The following is a 22368-nucleotide window of genomic DNA, read 5'->3' as shown; positions in this document are numbered from 1 at the left end:
AGTACAGTGAAGGGCCACAAAGGTGATGAAGGGACTGGAGCATCTCTCCTCTGAGCAAAGGCTGATTGAGCTGGAACTCTTCAGCCTGGAGAAGAATAGGGAGGGATCTCATCAGTATATACAAATTCCTGAAGGAAGGGTGCAAAGAGGACAAGAGCTAGGCTTGTCCTAAGTGGTGCCCAGTGATAGGACAGGAGGCAATGGAGGCAAAGTGAAACACAGGTCAATCTTCTCAGCAGGAAAAATTTTCTTACTGTAAGGGTAGCCAAGCAGTGGCACAGGTTGCCCAGAGAAGTTGTGGAGTCTCCATCCTTGGAGATATTCAGAAGCCAGCTGGACATGATCCTTGTCAACCTGCTGCTCAGATGACCTCCAGAGGCCCTTCCAACCTCAACCAGTCTGTGATTCTGTGAAAAACATCCTGATTCAGGCAACTTCTGTTGCTCATCATGTTATAAAAGTTTTCAGGAAAGTTACTCTTTTACTGCTTCAAAAGAAACTGGATAATGTCCTCTTTTTCTCAGTTTTATTTCCCTTCTCTTTCATTCTTCTCCACGGACCCATATATTGTCACATTTTTAATGCTGCTTTCCCCTACACTGCATCATAGTTCAGTGACTTAAAATTCCACAAATCTAACAAAGTCAGTTGTTTGGCTGGATTTCTGCTTCAGATCTCCTCCGTAAGAGTCCTCTATGAATTTGAATTGAAAAATTGAGAGAAGATCAAGATGTAAGATTTTTAATTCTTAGAAATTCAAACTTGATGAAACATATTTTTTTATTTTTGTTTCCATTTTCATTCACACAGTGATATGGTTGACCTGAAACTACACACATTAGCTCAAATTCACTGCTGTGGAACTCCTCAAAGCATTATCTTAGCAAAGGCATCTATTTATTGAAAATATTTAGATTAGCTTTAAGCAACAATCAATTGCTTCATTTTTCTTCATTTCAAATACTTGCTTTCCTGTTTTTCTGTGCTTACACTACTTAAAGCATCTAAATTATACTAAGGAGAAATATTTGGTTGCACCTTTCCCTATATGTCAGAAATAGACCTGTCTGTGTGTAACAGCTTACGTTTTACTGTTCATCTTGAAGTGATTAGTATGTTTTAGACATTCTTTTCATAACAATGTCATGAACAGAAACAGCATACTGATGCATGCACAATGGTTACAGTCCCCAAGTCCAAACTCCTTTGTACGTTGAAGATGTTGGCCAGATAGAATGAATTCTTAAAATTTCTCTGCCAAACTGATTCTGGCATAGCTTCTGGGGTTTCATTTAAATTATACAAGAGATCAGTAATGCTTTTTAGCAACTGTGCCCACAATACTGTGTTTTCTTTTTCTGCCAGCTTATTCTCTGTGGCAGATATTTTTAAGCTATGCAGTTCATTGCCGAATTCCACTGGGAAGCATAGAAACAATGTGGTAGTCTGTGTGATAGATGAACAAAGGAAGTTTAAACAGCCATCGTTTTTGCTACATTTTTGGCATATTATTACCTTATAGAAAGATCTGATCTGATTTATGTCAGCAGGAGTTAGCATGTGATGCTACAAGATGATGGTAAGGCACAAACAGATGAATAAAAGTTAGGTTTTTGGTGTGGAAAAGATGAGACAAAAAATTTCTTTGTTCCACAGAATCATTGCCTTTACTTCCAACAGTTGAGATGTGCCTTTCAAGCTCTGAGTACTAGTAATTCCTCTGATCTAGGTTCTGTGGTGTTTGCAGGTTGCTAGCATGTTGTCTACTCTGTCCTGAATTATCAGACCACTCTGCTGAAGGGACTCAATGTACCACTTGACACTGTGGAGTCACTATTCACTTTACCAAATTCCACATTAGGGTATATAGTCTGCAGAAATAAGCTACAGGATTTTGCTACATTTGGTGTGAAAATTCTAGAAAAAACTAATAAAGTAGCGTTGTTCACAGGGGGCCAAAAAAACCACCAGCTGGTTAAAGTAGCAACTCTAGGAAGGGGGCTAAGGGGTATGCTGAACAAATTGAAACTGAAGTTCTTGTTACTACACTGAAACACTGCAGGGAAATAGAATCAACTCTTAAAGCTTCTGTGCCAAACTCATCCTGGCAGAGAAAGATGAATGGAAAATTTAATCCAAGTAGGAGTGAAGGGTGGTCAATCTGTGAGTTGTGCGTAGACAGAAACTGCAATAACGACAGCAAGTATGACTGCAGAGAGGTAAACTGTGAAGAAAAGAAAGGGGCCAAGATGGAGCTCTGTGGGAGGTGCTACAAAAATTTTAACAAGAGCAGAGTATTAACAGTTCAGGAAACAGTTGTTGTCCAAATGTGGTAACTCCTATCTGAGGAGTCTTCATGAAATAGAAAGGTCAGATGAGACTGGCATTAAATATTTTCTCTGAGGGTTTTAGAACCAAGTACAGGATTCTGGCTAATGTTTTTCAGTGCTTTCCTTTCAGCTGATGACATCAGTTTTACAGAGACTTTTATTAAAGAAACACAAAACCTCTTGGTACTGAGTAAAGCTGTATCTTTGTCACGTATCGGTTAGACCAGACTCACTCAGTGCATAGTTGTGAAGTGAATGCTTACATCAGCAGATGGCCTAGTTCAGGAGTTGATACAAACAAGTTGAAGTCAGTAGAACTTGCAAGCCTTACTATTGAAAAATAGGTCATAATTTGAATATGTGTTAGATGTCAGAGTGTGACAAGGTTTAACTACTGAATATGAAGTTGCTCCTACCCTTTACAGGGTGTGCATGTTGCAATTTTAGAGTATCTTAAATGGCTCTTTAACATCTTTTCAGGATTAATTATATTCTCTTAGTAATGTACTTGTATAGAAGATTGTGATAGTATTATTATTTCATTATTAGCATGAACAACTTTTTTAAAATCAGAGAAGCAAAACCAATCAAAATTCGAATCGTTTGGTTTTGTGGAGGTTTTTTTCCCCCAGCAGTTTCTATTCAGTCATTGCTTAAACAGAAATTGTAGCTGTTCAGACATCCCTCTTCCCAAGAATTCAGGCAGCAGTAACTTAAATGTTCCACTTGAAAGTACTTTATTGCCATTGCTACACAGCTTTAGGAATAGCATAATGACAGAAGTTCTGTGTTGGACGTTTTCTCAGTTCCTCCCTGCATTCCTCAACAGTCTATTTCTCAGCTACACCCTTTCCCTTCAGACTTAATTTTTTTACATTAAGAAGAGAAAAATAGTTCTGTCTGAATAGCTTCTGAAAATATGAAGGTTGTTCTTTCTGCTACCATTGCTGTCATTGTTAAGTATATATAGCTATTACAGAAGATGATATCCCAAAAAATCTATTGTACAGTAGGTATATACTGTATATTAAAGGCACTGACATGGACTGGACAAAAGAGTGAAGATACATGAAGGTTCAAATTCACAATGAAGTTGTGGATAGATGGATCAATAGATGATAATTTTTAGATAATATAGTGTTTGGAATTAATGTGTCTGGTTTACTGACAGTATTTAAACTGTCATCTAGGATCCCATCCTGCTGTCATGAAAATAAATATTAAAACACAGACACACAAAAAAAGCCTAATATTATTTCTGTTGTGTGTTTGTAGTATTTCTGTTATCTAGGATGCAGAGGAAGAACCAAGATTTTTCCATTGTATTGACAACGAGTTTACTTTTTAGTTCCCACATGTCAAATCTATTGCAAAGAAACTCCTCATATGTATTATAGGTAGAATTCAAGAGAATATTTGTATTTTGGTAATTGTTATTACTACCATTGTAAATAAGCCTGCACTCTCCAAAATTAGTATACAAAATCTGAGAGGATTTGTATTTCCTGAGCTTTCTGGTTCTTCAGAGTTTTTTTAAGAAACAGTTCACTTCTCAGAAAGGGAAGCTGAATTTGGCTGTGTTTTCAAAGGTACATGTTTAAAGTTAGCTGTGCAAATACTGCAGGCATTTTTCAGAGAAGATTCTGCAAAAACAAAGAATCTTTTTTCACTTGACAGATATTATCAAGCCTATGAACACATGGAAACATTCTACCTAACCTGTAGCACATTAAACCTCTGTATACAGAACTGTGTCTAGGGAGTTATTCACCTAATTTTCTGTTTATGGCAAAAAGTTTATTGTGTTAATGTGGTTGGGGTTTAAAAGCATGAGTAAATGGATAATTAACAATACTAAAACTCCTATATGGCTTAGCCTGACTGTCAAAGATATGAAGTAAATTTAAAATATGCTTCATTTCAAATTGGTTGTATTTTCAGAAGAAATATATCTTAAAATGGCATTTAGGAAGCAATTCATAAAATATGCCCTTTTAAGGTAATACTTTTGTCCTTTCAGACTTTTCTCAGTCCCAAAACAATAATGATATATTAAAACAAACATGGGTTTTCATCATACTGACCAAGCATCAGGCTTGTAGTGTGTATGTATATTTTTAAGCTAACACTGAAGTTGAATATTCTTACTCTCTTTACATTTAAATATGACTTAGAATAGTTAACATATAAGATCTCACAAATAATATTGGTATTAGCACAGAAAAGCAAGATAGCACATGTGATTCAAAGATTTGTACAATCTCACCTTTCTTAGCGATACCATTTCAGTTTTCTTCACTGGACAAGCACTGCACTGTGTTGCCTAATCAGAACCGGCTTTTCAGACTTCAATCAGGGCTTGACATTCATTTGTCCTCTTAAAACCATAGGATTTCAGTTGAAAGAAATGAATGAAATCAATAGATCTTAAAATTTATTAACTTCAAGGCTTCAGTAACACCTTTTCTGTTTCTGGGAAGTATTTATATCCTGATGCTACTGCCGTTAATTTGCTATTACTTCACAGCTTTGACTTATAAAACTGTGAAGCATAAGCAGTGATTATTTTAACTACTCATCTACCGACATAGTTGGCTTAATTTAAATAAGCCTTAATAAATGACACAAGGCACAGGCACTCCTTGTGTGATGAATGCATTTTGAGGCCCAAGGGTCAAAAGACACAGTATTAGTTTTACTCAGAAGGGAGCTATTGGGTGCACTGGGGGTGAACAAATGATGGAACCCATATTCTGTCTAGATGTTGCTAAATTGTGTCCAAATTCCTTAAAATACTTCAGAGACATAAAGTTTGCTTTTCAGGAAAACTAAATGGCACCATGCACTAGTTATTTAGAAAAAAAAATTGCTTGCAAAAAGTTTATGCCTCTGATAAAGTCTTTATTCCATTTACAGTCTAACTGTTGCATTTGGACATGGTACTGTGCTGACTAAATCATAACAGATTGAATAATTAAATGCAAACTTCTCCAGCAAATGTACTTAAAACCAAGTCCAGTGGTTAAAAAAAATTACTATTTTTATTTTAAATGGCCTTCTTCCTTGACTATGAGCAGTTATACCTCCTTAAATGAAAAATTAGATGAATGTACAAGGTATATATATCATAGGTTTTACAGCACAAACACCAGGAGTAACAAAAACTGAGAAGGTTTTATTATTTTACTTCATTATTCACAAATTCAGGTGGAATTTCAGTGTCTTGTAAGGTCTTAGAGATATTGAATATCCTCCTGAAAAGGAGTACTGTATTCTACTATTAATGTATTTGTCTCACTGTTTGTCTCATCGTTCTCTACATTCATAGTGTCGAAGAGCTGCTTCCAGCTTACCTGCTGGAAGGGTAAAGGTAGAGAATAAGAAAACAAACATGAATGCGAAGAGGAAAGATGCTTTCTTCTGCATCTTAAATAAAGTTTACCAGCTGCTTCATTTAATAATGCATACAAGCTAACAGGAAGACTGACTGAAAATGGAAAATAGGATAATGGTTAAAATTCTTTGTTTGTCACTAATGAAGAATCTGGGGAAAAAATGATGAAAAATATTTTTCCAAAATGCTTTAAAAATATAGTAATCTTAAATAGGTATTTTAATCATAATGGAGAAAGTGAAATAAAATTGAGTGTTTTTAAGTAGACGGTGTATTGCTTTAACTCTGTGGTTGAATTCCATACTTAATTGTAATGCAAGAATAGAAAATAGAATGAAATTGACCTCTGCACAGAAGAAACTCTTTGGAAGCCATGTGGCTCCCTTTTCTACAACCTGCAAGGGACACTTTCCTTTATTTCTATTTCACAATGTGGAGAACTAACAAAATCAGTTGATTTTTGCCTCTTCTGTGAAAGGGCAAACTTCAACTATCAGATCTCACAGAGGAGCTTCTGCAAATTTTGAAACAAGACTTCCAAGCCTTCTCTCCTATATGAACGTTGGGATGAGTGTGAAATTTTGTTGTGAACAAATTAGTATGGTTGCGTAATTCTGAACTCAGATAGCTGTAGATTAACTGAACTACAGCTCTATTGAGAAGCTAAATACCCACATATGTGTGTATCATGTACTCACTAGTCTAGAGCCACTTCTCCCTTCCTTTGTGTACAAATAATTTCAGTCTGCTTTAGCACTGGTTATTTCATGGACACCTCTATGATACTTGGTGTTACTTTAACTGCTCATTTTCACTTATGCATTGAGTCATGTGATAGTTTTGTATAAAAACCTACAGAAATACAGGATGTTTTATGTATAAAAAAATGAGAGTAGGGAACAAAAAACCAGCACAATTTAAACTGGAAATAGCACATCATAAAATGCAACGGGAAGTTACTGAAAGTAAGACGTGAAGCAAAAATGGCAATATATTTTCTAAGAGCATTTATTTAAGATTGACAGTCCAGCCTAAAGAAATCTATGAAATTCTCATCCTACTTATAACTTCAGTAAATAAAGTTATGCAGATCATTTGCCATATAACTTATCCTGGCTGAATAGCACCTATTTTCTATTAACTTGAATAGTTGACTTCTGTCTGGAAAGAATGTCCTGCAAGAATTATCATATCTAGTTAAGGTGAACAGGAAGGTAGTCCATATGTACAGGTAGAAATCCTCTCAAAATAAGGATCAGCGTCTTGTAATGGCCATATATAAGGAACAATCTGAGGGCATGGGATACCAATGGTGAAGTTATACAAATTTGATTTAAGTACACTTCCTAAATATTTAAAGCTATGAAAGTCATATGTCAATACATGTAACACGTTTTGAACTTATATGGAATTGAATACAACACAAATGAAGGTCTGAGTCATGTTACTGCAATTATTGCCATATCTTATATTGGTGCTGAAGTGGAGAAATGTGCTGGGGTTTGCTGTGGCTATTTTTAAGAATAATTTCAGACTTGTCTGTCTTTCATTAAAAGACATGCTGAAATTTTGTATCTTCTATCATATACTCCTTCTTTTTTGTCTTTGTAGATGTTGATGAATGCCAGGCTATCCCTGGAGTCTGCCAAGGAGGAAACTGCATTAACACAGTAGGTTCATATGAGTGCAGGTGTCCTGCTGGTCACAAGCAGAATGAGGAAACTCAAAAATGTGATGGTAAGTGATGTTGTCAGAGAACGTAGCTAAAGCGTTTGAGTGCTTTAGCAATGAATCGTTCTGAATAGCTGCAGCATTTGATTTGAACAGGTGTATTGTGCTTTTTATTTCTTCTTCTGCTTCTACTTTGCTGTTCATATTTTGCATATCTGTTGCATTTTTCTTACACATCTGGGTAAAGACAGTGTTTATCCTGTTTCAAAATTTAGAACTATTGATAAAGAGTGCATGCGTGAGCACTATATAACTGCAACCGAGTTACTAGGATTTTATTTTCTCAAAAATGCCCAAGATATTCTAGTACAGGTTGGTATTTTCAGCCTACTGACTATAGCGTGAAAAACAAATGTGACAATTTTGGTAATGGATGTAAGAAATTACTGCTATGGACAGTTTGTGTTGAAGAGCCTGGATAAGTAAAAAATACATTAAAAATGTCCATTCTTTTTTGGATGAAAAATCAAGTAGACCATGTTTAATAAGCAGTTTAATAAACATAGACCAACTAGAAATGTTGATACAATTAGGAGCAACAATTCTGTATAAAGTAATGCAATTTTCTATTGCATTACTTTAAACTGTACAGAATTGCTGCTCCTAATTTTTTGTGGGTTTGATGACTTCACTGATTTGAGTGAATTTGCCATGCCTTCAAAAGAAATCATAACTCCTAAACTTCATCCCAACCAGTGAGTACCTTCATATTCAGGTTACACAGATAAGAGATCTGCTTGATTCAAGGCTTTAGCTTGTGGTTAGGCAGCTATTTAAGTATATTACCATGTTACCTTATACTCAGTATTCAGTTACAAATACATGGTATGTAGCCAATTTTAGAGTTTGTCTCAGAGGTTTCATTAGTTTTGCCAGTATACAATAGAGAATTCACAGAAAATTTAAGTAATACAGGCACTTTTAAAATTACATTTTATAAGTGAAAATGTCAGATCTGGTGGTGTTGCAAGTAATACCAAAGAGTAAGCAAAAAAAATATCCAAAGGTATTTTTCTCTGGTCCTGTCCTCCACTTTCTTCTGGTTTTTTATGTTGACTTTCAATTTCTGCTAGGTACACAAGTGCATTCCTGTCATGAGTTTTTCTAGGGGAAACGTGGCTGTATCTTGTTAAAACCTTCCAAGAAACAGTGTGCAAGAAATAGAGATGCAACCATAGAAATAGAGCTTTTCTTACCATGGTTGGGGAGAAGGAGAAACAGCATGTGTATGTGCCTGTACGTGTGCATGTGTATATCTACCTGACTGTATACAAGTGTGCTGATAGGTATCCAGCATACACACAGAGGTTTAGGGCTCTGCAGGGAGCAATCACATTCACGGGGAAAGCAGGCCCATTTCAACCATTTTAGAAGTAACGGAACACCAAGAACCTTGCTGAGACGTTGGGAAATAGAATCTCTCCATACCTTCAAGTCAGAGTTGTAGAGCAATAGAACAGTACACCGTCTCCATAGCCTTCTTCAGGATTGAGGTAGAAACCAGAAGGCACCAAGTGGAGTGAGAAATCCTACAAAAGATGACGGAAAGGAAAATTTGTAATTATAGCCATGTCCCTTGGGAGAATTAAATCCAAGGCATTTCATCTACCCTGTGCTACAGTGGCAACTAGATGATCATTATGGTTCCTTCCAACCCAAATCGTTCTTACAGCAGCCTATGAGGAACAGGGCTAAGCATGAATCAGGCAGCACATCCTAGTTAAATCTTTATTTTTTTGTGGGAGATAGAATAGGAATGTAACCATAGGCAAGGGGTAGTGGGATTTTTCTTGGCAGGGAAGTGAGCAGGAAGGAGTGGCTGAGTAAGGATTGAGGCCCTCAATTGAGGGTCGGCCCTCAATGAGGCATCAGCATATAAGAGGGAGAATTATAATTAGAAGACAAGGAAGAGGACAGGGTGCTTTGTTTTCCCTTCACAAGAGCCCACTTTTGGTCTTGCCCAATCTGGAAATGAGGTAACTGAAACCACATATATACTGCTTCTCCTGTTTTTAGAAAAGGACATCATGCTTAACAGGTGGCGACCCTTTATTTGGCTTCTTTTCCTCACCGCCTATGTGTAAAGAAGCCCAAAGGATGAAGCATCCTTTTCTGTTCATTGCTAACTGCAAAACCCAAGCTGCTCTTGGAATTGTCTGCCACTCAATCACTGGCTCTTAAAATTATAGCTTCCTTTTTATTTCTTTATTGACTGGTGGTGTCAGTGGGTGCAAGGCCATTAGTAATAGATGAATGAGAACACAAAGTATGAAATGTATAGTAATGATCAACAATAATTGTTTTTTTCTGATAATTGACTCTTATAATTTGGAAAGGTAAATTGGCAGATATCATTAACAATTTCATGCATTTTATCACTAAGTTTATATAATGATGTCTGGCATGGCTATCGGGTCATACATGATGCTGTGCTGGCGTAGATACATAACTGTCACAGCAGAGCTGACTTGTGTCCTACCAGCTCAGACCACAGCTACGTATAGCCACCTTAAATATGACCTACACCTTAGATGATTAGTTTTGTTAGTGTCTTAATGCTGTCATTAGCTTCTCAGCACTGCACTTCTGCAATGACTGCACAACATTTAGGAAGAAAATAAGCGTCTACTGTTTGCAATTGTCTTTGCATAACTGGCTGGTTTTACCATAATTTTGTGTTATGTGGTACATGAAACAATAAGTACAGTTATCATGATTTTGAAAAACTCTGTAAGTATAGTTTATCCTTCAGTAGAATTCAAGCTTAACTTTACTGAGCATTACAACATAAAGTACACAAAATTCGAAGAATTTTCTTGTAATTAAGCCATTTAATGTAAACAAATATCAGGAAAAAAAAAATTGCAAATGTTGGATGTTTTCCAAAATGTGACTGTGATGCCTCACTTGAAAGACTGGATTTGAAAATGTTAGAACTATAATCATCTCATCATTTCAAAGATGAATTAAAACCAAATGTAATTGCTAAATAAACACGTAGTGTATTTGACTGTGTAGGCAATGTATAGATTAGAAATGGATGCTTTGTTATTACTCATCTTGGATTTGTGTTGTCAGTTGCAAGACGTTTCATTGGAAGGCTTTTATTCAAATTGGTATTCTTTGAATTACATCTGTTTATTTTGTCAGGACTCTCAGTTTGAGACTGTTTAGAACTTTTTATTGTATTAAATGCAGTGATTAATGTTAGTAACTTTTACATCTTTTGATAAGTAGTTACTTATACTTGTTCATCAGAAGTGCACTTGGTTTTCTGATTCTCTCAAACATGGTGTATTTCATATTATTCCATGAGACTTGTACAGCAAGAGTAAGGCAACAGTGCTTTTGCCCAAGCCAGCTGTTGAGGTGTTAGTCCTAAAAAAAGGCATTTCTAATGCAGTAAATATATAATCAGAGCAAAGACAGCATTTGGATGTCTGTTATGATGGACTACTGTCTCAGTTCAGTAAATGAAGTCCCTGTTATGATGATGTCTGTAATCTGCCCATGTCAGTGCTCATACTTTACTGCTGTTAACCCTAGTAGAGCTCCATGTGAAGGAGTCCTGATGCCTCCTCTCAGGCAAGGATGCATTCAAAGTGTATCAAATAGATGTTTTCACAGAGATCCAAAAAATGCAGGTTGTTTTGTATATGTTATGTTTCTGCCTGGCATCTCCACTCCAGCTTTGATGCCAAAAGGAGAATTTATTCAGTGATAGGTTTCCTTCCTCCTGAAAACAGTAATTAAAGCATTCTTTGCATTCTGCTTCTTTAGCCTATCTAAACCTTTGCTTTAATTGTTAAAAATGTTATTCATCAGTTCTCTCTGATAGTATCCACAGGAAAATATGAATGTATTTTGAACAGATACCTGACGAAAAATCTGTGGTGTTTATGGGATCATGCATAATAGAAGTTAAACGTAATCTGTAGTCTGAAATATTTTATATTTCATAGTTCTGTAATCAGTGGCTTTTCATTTCCTGCTTTGTTGGCAGCTTACTGCAGAACAGGTCATATCTCTGGCTCTCTTCTAAGGCCTTGCCACTTCTGTCTGTGGCAGAAGTTAGGTACTAATTAGTCCCTGGTCATAGCTTCCACGCTAGCTTCCCTAGCCATGTAATTCCCCACAAGGAATTATGCAGATAACGACCTGCAGTGCCCAGTTCGTACCATTTTTTGGGGGTAAAAAAAATCTACAAAACAGTTACTTGTTCATTTCCCCATGCTTCATAGCCAGAGTGGTAATGTGAAAATGATACTGGCCTAATGCCTACATTATTCCAAGAATGGAGCACAGAATGAAAGCCAAGCCATAGTTTTATTCAGGCTTTTTTTTTTTTAAATAAAGGTTTTGAGGGTTTTTTATTTATAGGATAAAACTATAGCTAGTCCTTCAAACAATTACACTTTCAATTAGTGGGACTAGTCATTTCAGTGAAGTTACATCCTTTATTTATATGGATTGGGCCATTGGGAAGCATGTAAGGAATTAGTCTCCTATGTGTTAGAACCTCCCTACAGAGAAATTAATAGAAACGGCATTGTTTTAATGAAGTGGATTTTAAAAAAACCCCAAACATTGTAAAAGTGATGTAGTATGGAGTATTCTGCTCACTCCTTTCCCTTCTTTAAGTATAGAAAACCAGATCAGGTATTACTTGCTGGCTAGAAAGGACAAAATCCAAGTTGGGAGTCAGTAACCAGACAAGGCTCCAATGTTCAGAGACAGACGCTGGAATCCTACACTAACTATTTAGACCTTTATTTATCAGCAACATCTCCACTTAAGAAGGAGGGATTTGAGATCCCTTTGCCCTTAAACATCCAGGTGTGTTTTGTGGATGTGTTTTTTTTTTCTTGTTGTTCCTCCTGGAAACAACAGCTATCGTTAGAATAAGTAGGAACATTCATGGTGTGCTTTTTGTGCTATAATGGATTTTGCTAGAACTATTCTAAGCAATAAACATTGGTTTTCTAGGCTATTTGCTTGCATTATATTCCTGTGTTTCTTTTTTAAAGAAAAAAAAACAGTAAAAAGGCATATATTCAGTTTATTTGGTTTATTTTGAGCCTCAGATTAGCTTACTGAGAGTATCCTTTCAGAAATTAATGGCAATTATATATCAGTAAAGAGGGTTTAAAGGATTTCCAGAGCACATGAGAACAACTTGTATGTGTAACTGTGTGTGTGCCCTCATGTGCAGAAATGTAACTAGGTAGTTTAGGCTCTGTGGGAAAATAACCACCTTTAAAATGAATCCAGCTCAGGTTCAACATCACTGATTTTATTTATAAGCTTTACTATATTCCTGATTTATAGACCTTCCACAGTAGTCAGGACAACTCCTTCCACTACAAGACAAATAATGGAAGGACTCAAGAAATGGGCACAGAGCTGAAAAAATTTGGAAAAAGACCGTTACGGGGCTTGTACCTAATTCCAGATGTCTGAAGTACTAATGTGATGTCTTCACTACACAAAAGAAAACCCCAAATCCTTCTCTTTTTTGACCTAAAAGTTGTGTTCCACAATATGTTGAGGTTTTAATGTCTTTTTAGGAATGAATTTCTGTTTGCTTTTAGGATGTTATCTTCCAGAATTGATGGAGATTACATCTATGGGTTGTTCAGAGATGGATTTTATATAGGTAAACTGAGAGGAGAAATAAGCATTCAGTTGTGCTTGCCTGATTTACATACGAGATGAACTCCTGCTTATTAGTACTCCAAGGATCTAATATATGTGGTCCACTTACTCTTCTCAAATAGAAAATGCCTCATGTTCCTTGACTAAATGTAGTTAGTTACAACACCCTTTACAGTCAGAGGTATTCTAGGAGGTAGGATGCCTTGGATGCTCTTCCAAAAAGATACGTTGCTGTACTGTTGACATCAGAAGGCTAGGACTGTATGACAAAGGCTAACTCGTGGGTTTTTTTAAAACATGGCACTGGCATGCAAAGAACCTTTTAAAAGAAACAGTTCTATTTCTGGTTTTCCTGCTTTAATGTATAAATTCATTACACTGTTATTCAGATTTGAAACTACCTGGTATTACTATAGACTAATACTGTTTTCAAGGAACTAACTCTTTTTCAGGTCTCAGCAGTTGGGAGCCCCTTTTCTGGTACTTTTAATTCATTTATTCATAAAGTCTTGCTTACTCTAGCAGTAAAAGTTGTGAATTCTGGATTACAGGTAGCCAGGCTGGGGTTTTTTGGCAGAAGCTCACCTATTAATACTTACACCTGCAGAGTTTATGACACACATTTAAATTGGTTCTCACATTGAGACTGGCTTTCTTGTCTCATGTGCAATGCTGAAACCACAGCCTTTCACAGCACTAGTCTTTGACCCTTAAGACAGCATCTCCTCTTACTATCTTTGGAGCTTTTTCCCTGAGACCATTAATTTGTGTATTTTGGAGGGAGGAAAGGAGTAAATTGAGTAAATTTTTCAGCCAGCCATCCTAAAAATAGCTCTTCCTGAGGTAAAGTCTCAGAATTTCCAGTCAGAGGTAACAGATCTTGTTGACAGAATTGCACATGCAAGAACCAGGGAGAGGGAAGGAGAAGCAGAGATTTAGCTCAGAAAGTAGTGAAAAAAAAATCCACTGACTTGGTACTGCTCCAGTAAGTAAAAAGATTATTCTTCCACGAGAATTCTTCATGTTAATTGGTTAAAAAAAATGTTTTTCTCTCCACAAGGAGAAAACTGTGGAGTCTTCCTTCCACTCTGGTCACTGCCCAGGTTTCAGGAAGGTACTTCCTCCCTTCCCAGCTCCATGTCATTCTTGGACAAGAGTCCTAGACAGTGTTAAACTCCTGTGCATGTAGCCAGGTGAGAAGGGTGGTCTACTCCTGCAGCTTTGCAGAAGTGGCTAACTGCTTTCTTCCCATGTCTTTCAATTGCCAGTGCTACAAACTCCACCTACTTATTACCTCAATAGGCTTTGTACTGCATGACAATGTAGTTTGCAATTTGGTTTCTTTTGGTAGAAGATCAGGTGTTGTGTTCTTGTAATTTACTGTCTTTAAAGTGACAGGTACCTGTGCCAAACAGAGTGAAAATGAAGGAGAAGCTTTCAGTTTCCAAGTGCCTGCTGGTTTTAGTAGTCAGATTTTTATAGATTAATTTTTCTTGTGGTGGGTTTTTGTTGTTGTTGTTATGTATAGTAGCTGCTCTTGTAGCTCATTTATCAAAAAATGCTATGAAACCTACAAGATTTAAGACCCACTCTCAAAGAGAGTAACTGAATTAAACAGATGTTTTGAAAATGCTATGAAACTAGTTCCTAGAATGTGGATTCTTAAATTTGACTTACTTGCATATCACTGATGGCAGTTGCTACCAGTTTTGTGCCATTCCATTTGTGTGTACAGCATTTACATCTTCAAACAGTATTTCCATGCTGCTAAATTGTGATACCTTTATCAAAGTTTGGGTGCCTCTGATCTTTAGAATTAGCTTTGGAATTTATTTTTGGAACCACTACAGTAGTGATGAAAAGGGTAGTGTAGTATTTCCTTGAGATCAAAGGTGTGCTTCAAGGGATGGTAAAATAAGGGAGTTTTTTTGTATGAGCATCCAGTGACTCTGCCATCAGGAAGGTGTCACTTTCCAGAAAAAGTAAGCTCTTCCTGCAGAGTCCTCGTTTTGTCCAGTTTTCTTGCCTGTCTTTCTGATGTGATGTTTCAGACTGTGTGTGTATGCAGAAGACAGTACTCATGTAGAAGACTTATGGGTTGTGAAAGACCTGTACCTCATGAAAGACCTCAATAAGGCATGCAGCTGGTTCTGGTTCTGGTTCTGTTTTGACTTACACACATGGTTTCATTTCGTTGGATTAAATCAGATGGTAAGCAGTTCACCACATTATATATATTGTCTTTAATATAGTAAATTAATGCAAGATTTCAGAGATTTCCTGAGGAATTACTTGGTTTTGATTTATACCCATTATTTGGAATTCTGGAATCTCTGCAGTGGGGAACTGTGAAGTCTTAAGTGAAAGCATTATTTCTTAGAAGTGTTTTGATTTAGCAAAAATGACACTGTCTTTTCTATGCGCTTGAGCAGATTTCTAAAATGTGGGGAATAGTTGTCGTCATTTTGTAACTATTTTAATGTGAAGTTTAAACTTTTGTCTCCTGAAATGGTTAAATAAATAACCTTATTAAAAAGACAAAATTTCTGCTTCCTATGATTCTGCTTCATAGTGTAAAACAAACAAAAAAGGCCACAGGATGCTTATATGCGTGGACTAGTTGGGAAGTTTCAAGATGTTACCTGTAAGATAAATTGTCGTCTCTACAATGACACTCCAAATGCTATGGCAGTGGGAGAGGGAGTGTTTGATTCATACCTTCACTTTACAAAGAACAGTTTTCACATTCTTAGTGGCCTTGTGGCAAAACTTAATTTTCCTTTCAGTACTTGAATGTCCTCTGGAGATTCATATCTGAAGGGAGTTCATGTGTGGACCTTCCCACAGTGGGGAGTTGCCTTTTCAATATAGTCCCTGTGCACACCAGATCTTTTTGGCACTCTTTGAGTTTTCAGTATGGAGAATGTAGCAAGGGAGGGAGCAAAGTATTCATCATAAAAGTATATGCTAAAGTATATTTCTCGAGTAGTCATTCATCTTAAGAGAATAGATTCTGGAGTGACAGGTCCAAGGAAATTATAGGTCTGTGTAAAAGTTGAAGGAATGGTCTGTGGGGTCCCAAGGCTTTCTTACAAGGAATGTGAAGACTTTCACAGTGTCATCACAAGATAATTTCTGTTATACTCTTTTTGATACTTCTGCATTATGAGACAGTCTGGGTTCAATAGTCTTTTTTGTTTTGATTTTTGTTTCACAGTATGATAGCTAATTTAGATTAATACTGCATCCAGATTTTTACAGAGAGGTTAAGCCAAAGTCTTGTATCTGTGACTACCTTTGGTATCAAGCTATGCAAAAGCTGTGGAATCATATAATTCCAACTGGGAAACATAACTCGCCTCAAGCTAGTTAGAAAGTTGTCCCACTTTTCCCCATGTTTTCTCAGAATGCCTTCCAGGTTAAACCTGTGCCACAGTTCACATTCACTGAAAGCCACTCTAAAAGTTAAGATAAAGAGGTCACTTAAAAGCAAAATTAGGTTACAAAAATGATTGTAAAAGTATTCATATGTCTGAAGATTGTCCCAGCTGTAGAATGAAGTGGTTACTTAAAATGGTTCGTTTGTATAAATGGTCATGACAGACTTTACTCTCGTGCTGTTCTTTCTGCTTTTATTTCTTCCATTCCAGTTTGCTCTGCTGTGCTTCACATCTCTAACAATACAGTCAGACTGCTTCCTCCTATTGCTTCTCATTGCCTCAGCTCCTCATTTTGCTCCAGTTTGTGCTGGGACAGCACACAGTGCTCTCAGTCCTGGTGCCAAGTGCCATAGCGGTGCCTTGTTACATACAAGAGCTCATTCATCAGCTTCATGACATCTCACCTTTTATGTATTTACATACAAAATTGTTTCAGTGTTCAGATGAGACCACTGCTTTTAGTTACCAGAAACATTTGAATGGATTAAAAATATCTGAAAGAAAGTAAAAAATCAACATTCGGTTGCATTTGAAGAGCTTGGCCAAAATTCTTTCTTGCAGTTAGAGTATTAGAAGTCCAGAAGGCAGACAGATCTGATGGCAATACTACAGTGCTTGCAGAAGCCCAGAGCTGTCATGCTTGGCTGCTCTACCATCCTCCTTCCTTCCACTCAAAATCAGGATGTGTATTTTGGTACTGCATTGTAGCTTTTGCATGCTTTCTGAAGATGGCACTCAGTATGTCATTTAGAGGAAATCCCAGGCTGCTTTGATGTACTCTGACTTGATAAGGAGAGCCTCCATTAGATGGAATTATGTGCAGTGTTCAAACACCAGCAATATGTTACAATTTGAGTTGAATAATAACTTCATTTCAGAAAAGCTGTCTTTCTCTCTTTTTAATACAGTATGTTCAAATGCTCTGCCCATTATCCTATGTCCTTTCCTTTTTGCATAGATATTGATGAATGCAGCATCATCCCAGGAAACTGTGAAGGTGGTGAATGCTCTAACACCGTAGGAAGCTATTTCTGCATCTGCCCAAGGGGTTATGTCACATCTGTGGATGGCTCCCGCTGTATTGGTAGGTATTCCACCCTGTAGTCTTTTGGAGCTCTCAGGGTTATTAAGGCAGTTTATACACAGCAGCAACACAACTTCTATCCCACCACCTAGCACTCCCCCCCGCACCCCAAGACCCTGGTACCTCTGATCTAGCTACTTAAAATTTGTAACATCTTCCTCTGATGATCACTGCCACTGCAACCATCTTTATGTAAATAGTAGATACCTCTGTGTCAGCTGTATCTTAGCTGGGAAACTCCTGTCTGAGATCTGGATCTTCTTAGAAAAAAAGCAATTTCTCTCTCTATTGTCTAAGCAAACATAGGAAATGTTAATTATATTTGTTTCTGAAGGAAAATGCAGATGATTTTCTGATGAAGGAGAAAGCTAAGCTCACTTTGTTCTGAAGGAGCAAACATTTATGCTTAGTTAGTGTTTCAAGTTCCGTCTCACATAGCTTTAGAGACAAATATAAGGCACGTATATAAACTCAGAAGGCATTAAGTAGTGTATGCCGAGGTGTCATTAATTTGCCTGGAACAGATAATAAAAAAATATTAGATTTCAGTAGACTGCAGCTCTTACAGCACAATTTATTTAAAGCCTGTTCCTATATTATGAGAAAGATTTGTGCTTTTTTTCACATGTGATAACTGCTTTTATACAGCTGCACATGTCAAATATATGGTATAAACCATTGTGATGAATTAACTAAAAATACTGTATATACCATGTGTAAAAATCATTAGCAGTTGCTAATAATAGTGTCTTTTCTAGAGCTTATGTGGTTCTTCTTATTTTAGACATCTTGGAGTACTTTGTTCTCATGTTGAGAAAAGGATGGGAATTCCTAAGGCGTTTCTGAATTACAGATAAATGCCAGTAGCAACATAAGACCTACAAGTGATTTCACATGGATAGTTTTTTGCACAATGTAACCAGTTTTGGTTATCCAGCTTCATCTGAGGAGTGCCAAACTTCAAATATATCATGGCTGGCCACAGGAATACTGAGAACCTGTGATTTCCAATATGATCAAAATTTCTGTGGATTTTGGCATGTTTTACAATCTGGTTTCTAAAGTCAGCTCCCAAACCCAAATTCAAACAAATCACATGCCCTAGTCCACTAAGGTCCTTATGTCACAGAGTCTCTTTCTCTTAAATGAAAATGTGTCTGAAAGTTCTTGTGCTCTCAAATGTTTATAGTGTTGGAGTATAATTTGAATACTCTAGAAGTATAATTTTCCTTTTACTTAGGGGAAAAGTGAAGAATGTAGTTCTTATTAGTACAAATTATTTTATTCTTCCTAGTTGAAGATAAATATTTGCTTTTAACTAAAATATCAGGATGTGCTCGGTTATTGTAATTAGTATCATGTCTTTCCAAATTAATTGAGCTTTTCTCATAGTCAGCATTCAGGAGTGTGACAATAAAAGATCTAGGATGTGTTCTTGAAGGAACTAGAATATACTAAGTACTGACATATTTGTATAGAGTAGTTTTCACATGGCACTACTGAAAATACTGTTGTCCATTCAGTCTGCTGGATAGCATTTCTTCAATCAGATACATCTATACCAAGGAAAAATTCATTAAATTAATTTAGTGATATTGCAGTTACATGAAATGTCTCAAATTTTGCCATAGTAGGCTTTTTATATAATTGTATCTGGTTTCTGTTTGTATTGCTTTGTATCTTTTGTATCATCTATATTTCCTGTTAGCTTGAGCAGACTTCAAGATCATGTTGGATTAATGCAAGACTAGCGTCACTGCAAATATGTGATTTTGCTCTAAGCCAAATGTGAAATGTGTTGGTGCTGATCGCCTCAGAAAGTTATTGGGTGTGTTCTAGGGTATTTTTGGATTTGGTTTTGTGTGTTAATTAATACTACTTCTTACATGTTTTAGTCCTTCCATGAATTGAATAAGGGAAAGTAATTTTGAGAGTTCATGTTACTATTTTTTGTTTTGTTTTTAAATTAACTTCCAGATCAGAGGGCAAGTACATGTTTCTCCAGCATAGTGAATGGCCACTGTGCACAGGAGCTTCCCGGTAGGTTCACCAAAAGGCAGTGCTGCTGTGAGTCTGGCCGGTGCTGGGCCATCGGGTCTGTTCCAGATGTGTGTCCTATCAGAGGATCTGGTGAGTGGCATGTTGGTTGATGAGTTGTTTTTCTCCTGGCTGCCCATTCCAGTTAGGATGGAGGTCACTGGAATATTTTAAACTGCTTTAAAATGTAGGCTAAATGGAAAAAGAAAGTCAGGAATTACATTATTATTCATTCTTGTGTTTTTAATACTGATGTTACCATCTGTGAACCATTTTTTTCTAGTCCATGATTGTTTGGGAGTAGTTTCTTTAATGTCATTTTGTTGACTTTGGAGATAGTTCTTGGGAAATGGGAAAGATTTTGTGGTCAAGCTCAAAGAGGAAATGACTCTGTGGGTCCATAGTTCATTTTTATTTAAAGGAACAGCTGCTCTCTTGTGCCATTACATTTTGGGTTACTTTGAACTAGAAATGCATCAGTATTTCACTTATTCTTTCAACTCTGCTCACAGAACAATGGTCCACATCCCTAGTGAAATGTATTTTCAGTTTATCTGTATCAAGATCTCTGAGTGACCAGGGAGTTACAGTCCTGCTGGCAACACATCAACAAAAAGGTTTCAACAAATACATGTAAATTAGAGTATTTTCTTTTATTTTTTAGTGTCCTGCCTTAAATAACACCTGTCACAGTCATGGGATCTGCCTGAGATTAGGAGTGGGAGAGGGAACATACAACATCAAAGAAAAGAGGAGTTGTTCAGTTTTTGTAGCATACAAAGATCTGTATCTTCTTTATAAGCTGACTCTAAAGAGTTGATTTACTTTATGCTTCTCTGTGCATTCTGTTTTAACAGATGAACACCGCAGACTGTGTGTGGATGGCACTCCTGCTGGAGGTGGTTCCAGGGGTGGTGGGACAGGAGGAAATGGGTTCCTTCCTGGTGGCAATGGTAATGGCTACAGTCCAGGAGGAGGAGGATTCATTCCCATCCCTGGAAGCAATGGTTTCTCCCCAGGTGTAGGTGGAGCAGGGATAGGGACAGGTGGTCAAAGTCCCACTGGAAATGGCCCAATAATTACAGGGCTAAGTAAGTACTTGAATTGTGACTTGTTTCTCTTTTTTCCATTCCTTTTAGTTTTTACTTTTTTTCTGCTTAGTTTTTAGTCTTGAAATGATACGGTCTTCTTAACACATAAAAATGCCTTGGTATTCAAACACATTTAAGAGACCTCAGCTGATACATTGAGGAGTTCAGGAGCCTTTTTTTTAACAAGAGGTCAGATGTAGAGATTTTTTTCTTCGCTTCAGTTATAGTCCTTGATCCTGTGCTGTCCCAGCTGATGTGTCCTGGTTAGCACTAATAAAACTCCAAATTTCTAAGTGTTTTCAAAAAGCCACCAGGGTTTACAATAAACCATTCTCTTTCTTCGTTCTTACAAATGTAAAACTTACTGATTCTGCAGGAACACTACCTTGACTGGAAGCCCAAGGTGAATAATATTCAGAGGGAAGTCTCATATATCTAAAGTTGCTTGTAACATGTGCAAGCACATCTCTAGAACCAGAGCCATAAAGCTAATAAAATCCAAGGAGTATTACTAAGACAGGTACACCAAAAATAGTAAACATACAGGAACAGACTGCTTCATCTTTCACCCAAATTGTGGTTTTATTCATGAGGCCACTGACAATCTCATCAGGCTATACACATAAATGGTACATCATAATTATAACTGTTGGATTTTTTTTTGTTTCTGAGAGTTAGTTTTTGTTAGTTAACTGTCATGTCAACATGCTTGGAAAAAGATACTTGATTTGGTGAATATATTTATGCACCTGATAACATACTTTCTGAAGCTAGCTATAATCTTCATATTTACTTCTATTTGGAAATATGAATATTTTTCTCATGTTCTGCTTTTTTTTTTATTAGCAATACTAAATCAGACAATAGACATCTGTAAGCACCATCCCAACCTCTGTTTAAATGGACGTTGTATACCAACCCTTTCTAGTTACCGATGTGAGTGTAACATGGGATATAAGCAGGATGCAAATGGCGATTGTATTGGTAAGTGCACATTTGTAACATTTATTATTCACTTTTAAAATGCTAATATGTTTCTGCTTTAAGTCTGGTTTTAAAGTTAGCAAAGCATATTCTTCTTCCCCCACATACATATTAATTTTAATGATACTGCACTTATGAAAGAGAGCACAAAGACCATGATACTACTTTCACTAGAATAATTTAAAATCTTCATGAGAGTTATCTGTTTCCTTAAAAATAAAAAGAAATCTTTAATCACAATTGTTGATATTGAGTATTCCTTTTCCTTGATGGGTATTGCACATTTTTGTCTTTACATTCAGTAAAGTAAGTTCTGTTTCATGTTCTCTTTTGTTACTCTCACATAGCTCTATTTTTACTACAGGAGTTAGTGTCAAGTTATGTTCAAGATAATGAAGGACAGAATTTATGCTTTACCTACTCGTAAGGATGAATGACAGTTTGAAAGACGTCAAATAATTAGAAAAATGCATGAGTTAACTTTTGGTTATATTTACATTGCATATGAAAATACTGAATGCTTACTTTTTATAACAAGAGCTAAATTTGGAATTCCAGACTATTGTTCAGGTACTGTGGACTTTACTCTTGCAATGTCAAAGTCTCATCAGGTATTTCAGGG

At 36.6% G+C, this 22368-nt stretch overlaps 1 protein-coding gene across 1 annotated transcript in view; it reads left to right on the top strand.

Annotated features, from left to right (window-relative positions):
- FBN2 (fibrillin 2) overlaps positions 1 to 22368 on the top strand; it is a 167066-nt gene that overhangs the window by 44004 nt on the left and 100694 nt on the right. The window contains exons 7-11 of the mRNA XM_074931320.1: positions 7336 to 7461; positions 17509 to 17634; positions 19612 to 19764; positions 20529 to 20762; positions 21609 to 21746. Of these exons, the coding sequence (XP_074787421.1) occupies positions 7336 to 7461; positions 17509 to 17634; positions 19612 to 19764; positions 20529 to 20762; positions 21609 to 21746 (777 nt within the window). The remainder of the gene's footprint in view (positions 1 to 7335; positions 7462 to 17508; positions 17635 to 19611; positions 19765 to 20528; positions 20763 to 21608; positions 21747 to 22368) is intronic.

Source organism: Athene noctua, chromosome Z (assembly GCF_965140245.1).
Source record: "Athene noctua chromosome Z, bAthNoc1.hap1.1, whole genome shotgun sequence".
Lineage (NCBI taxonomy): Eukaryota > Metazoa > Chordata > Aves > Strigiformes > Strigidae > Athene > Athene noctua.
This window is presented reverse-complemented; position numbering and strand designations above follow the sequence as displayed.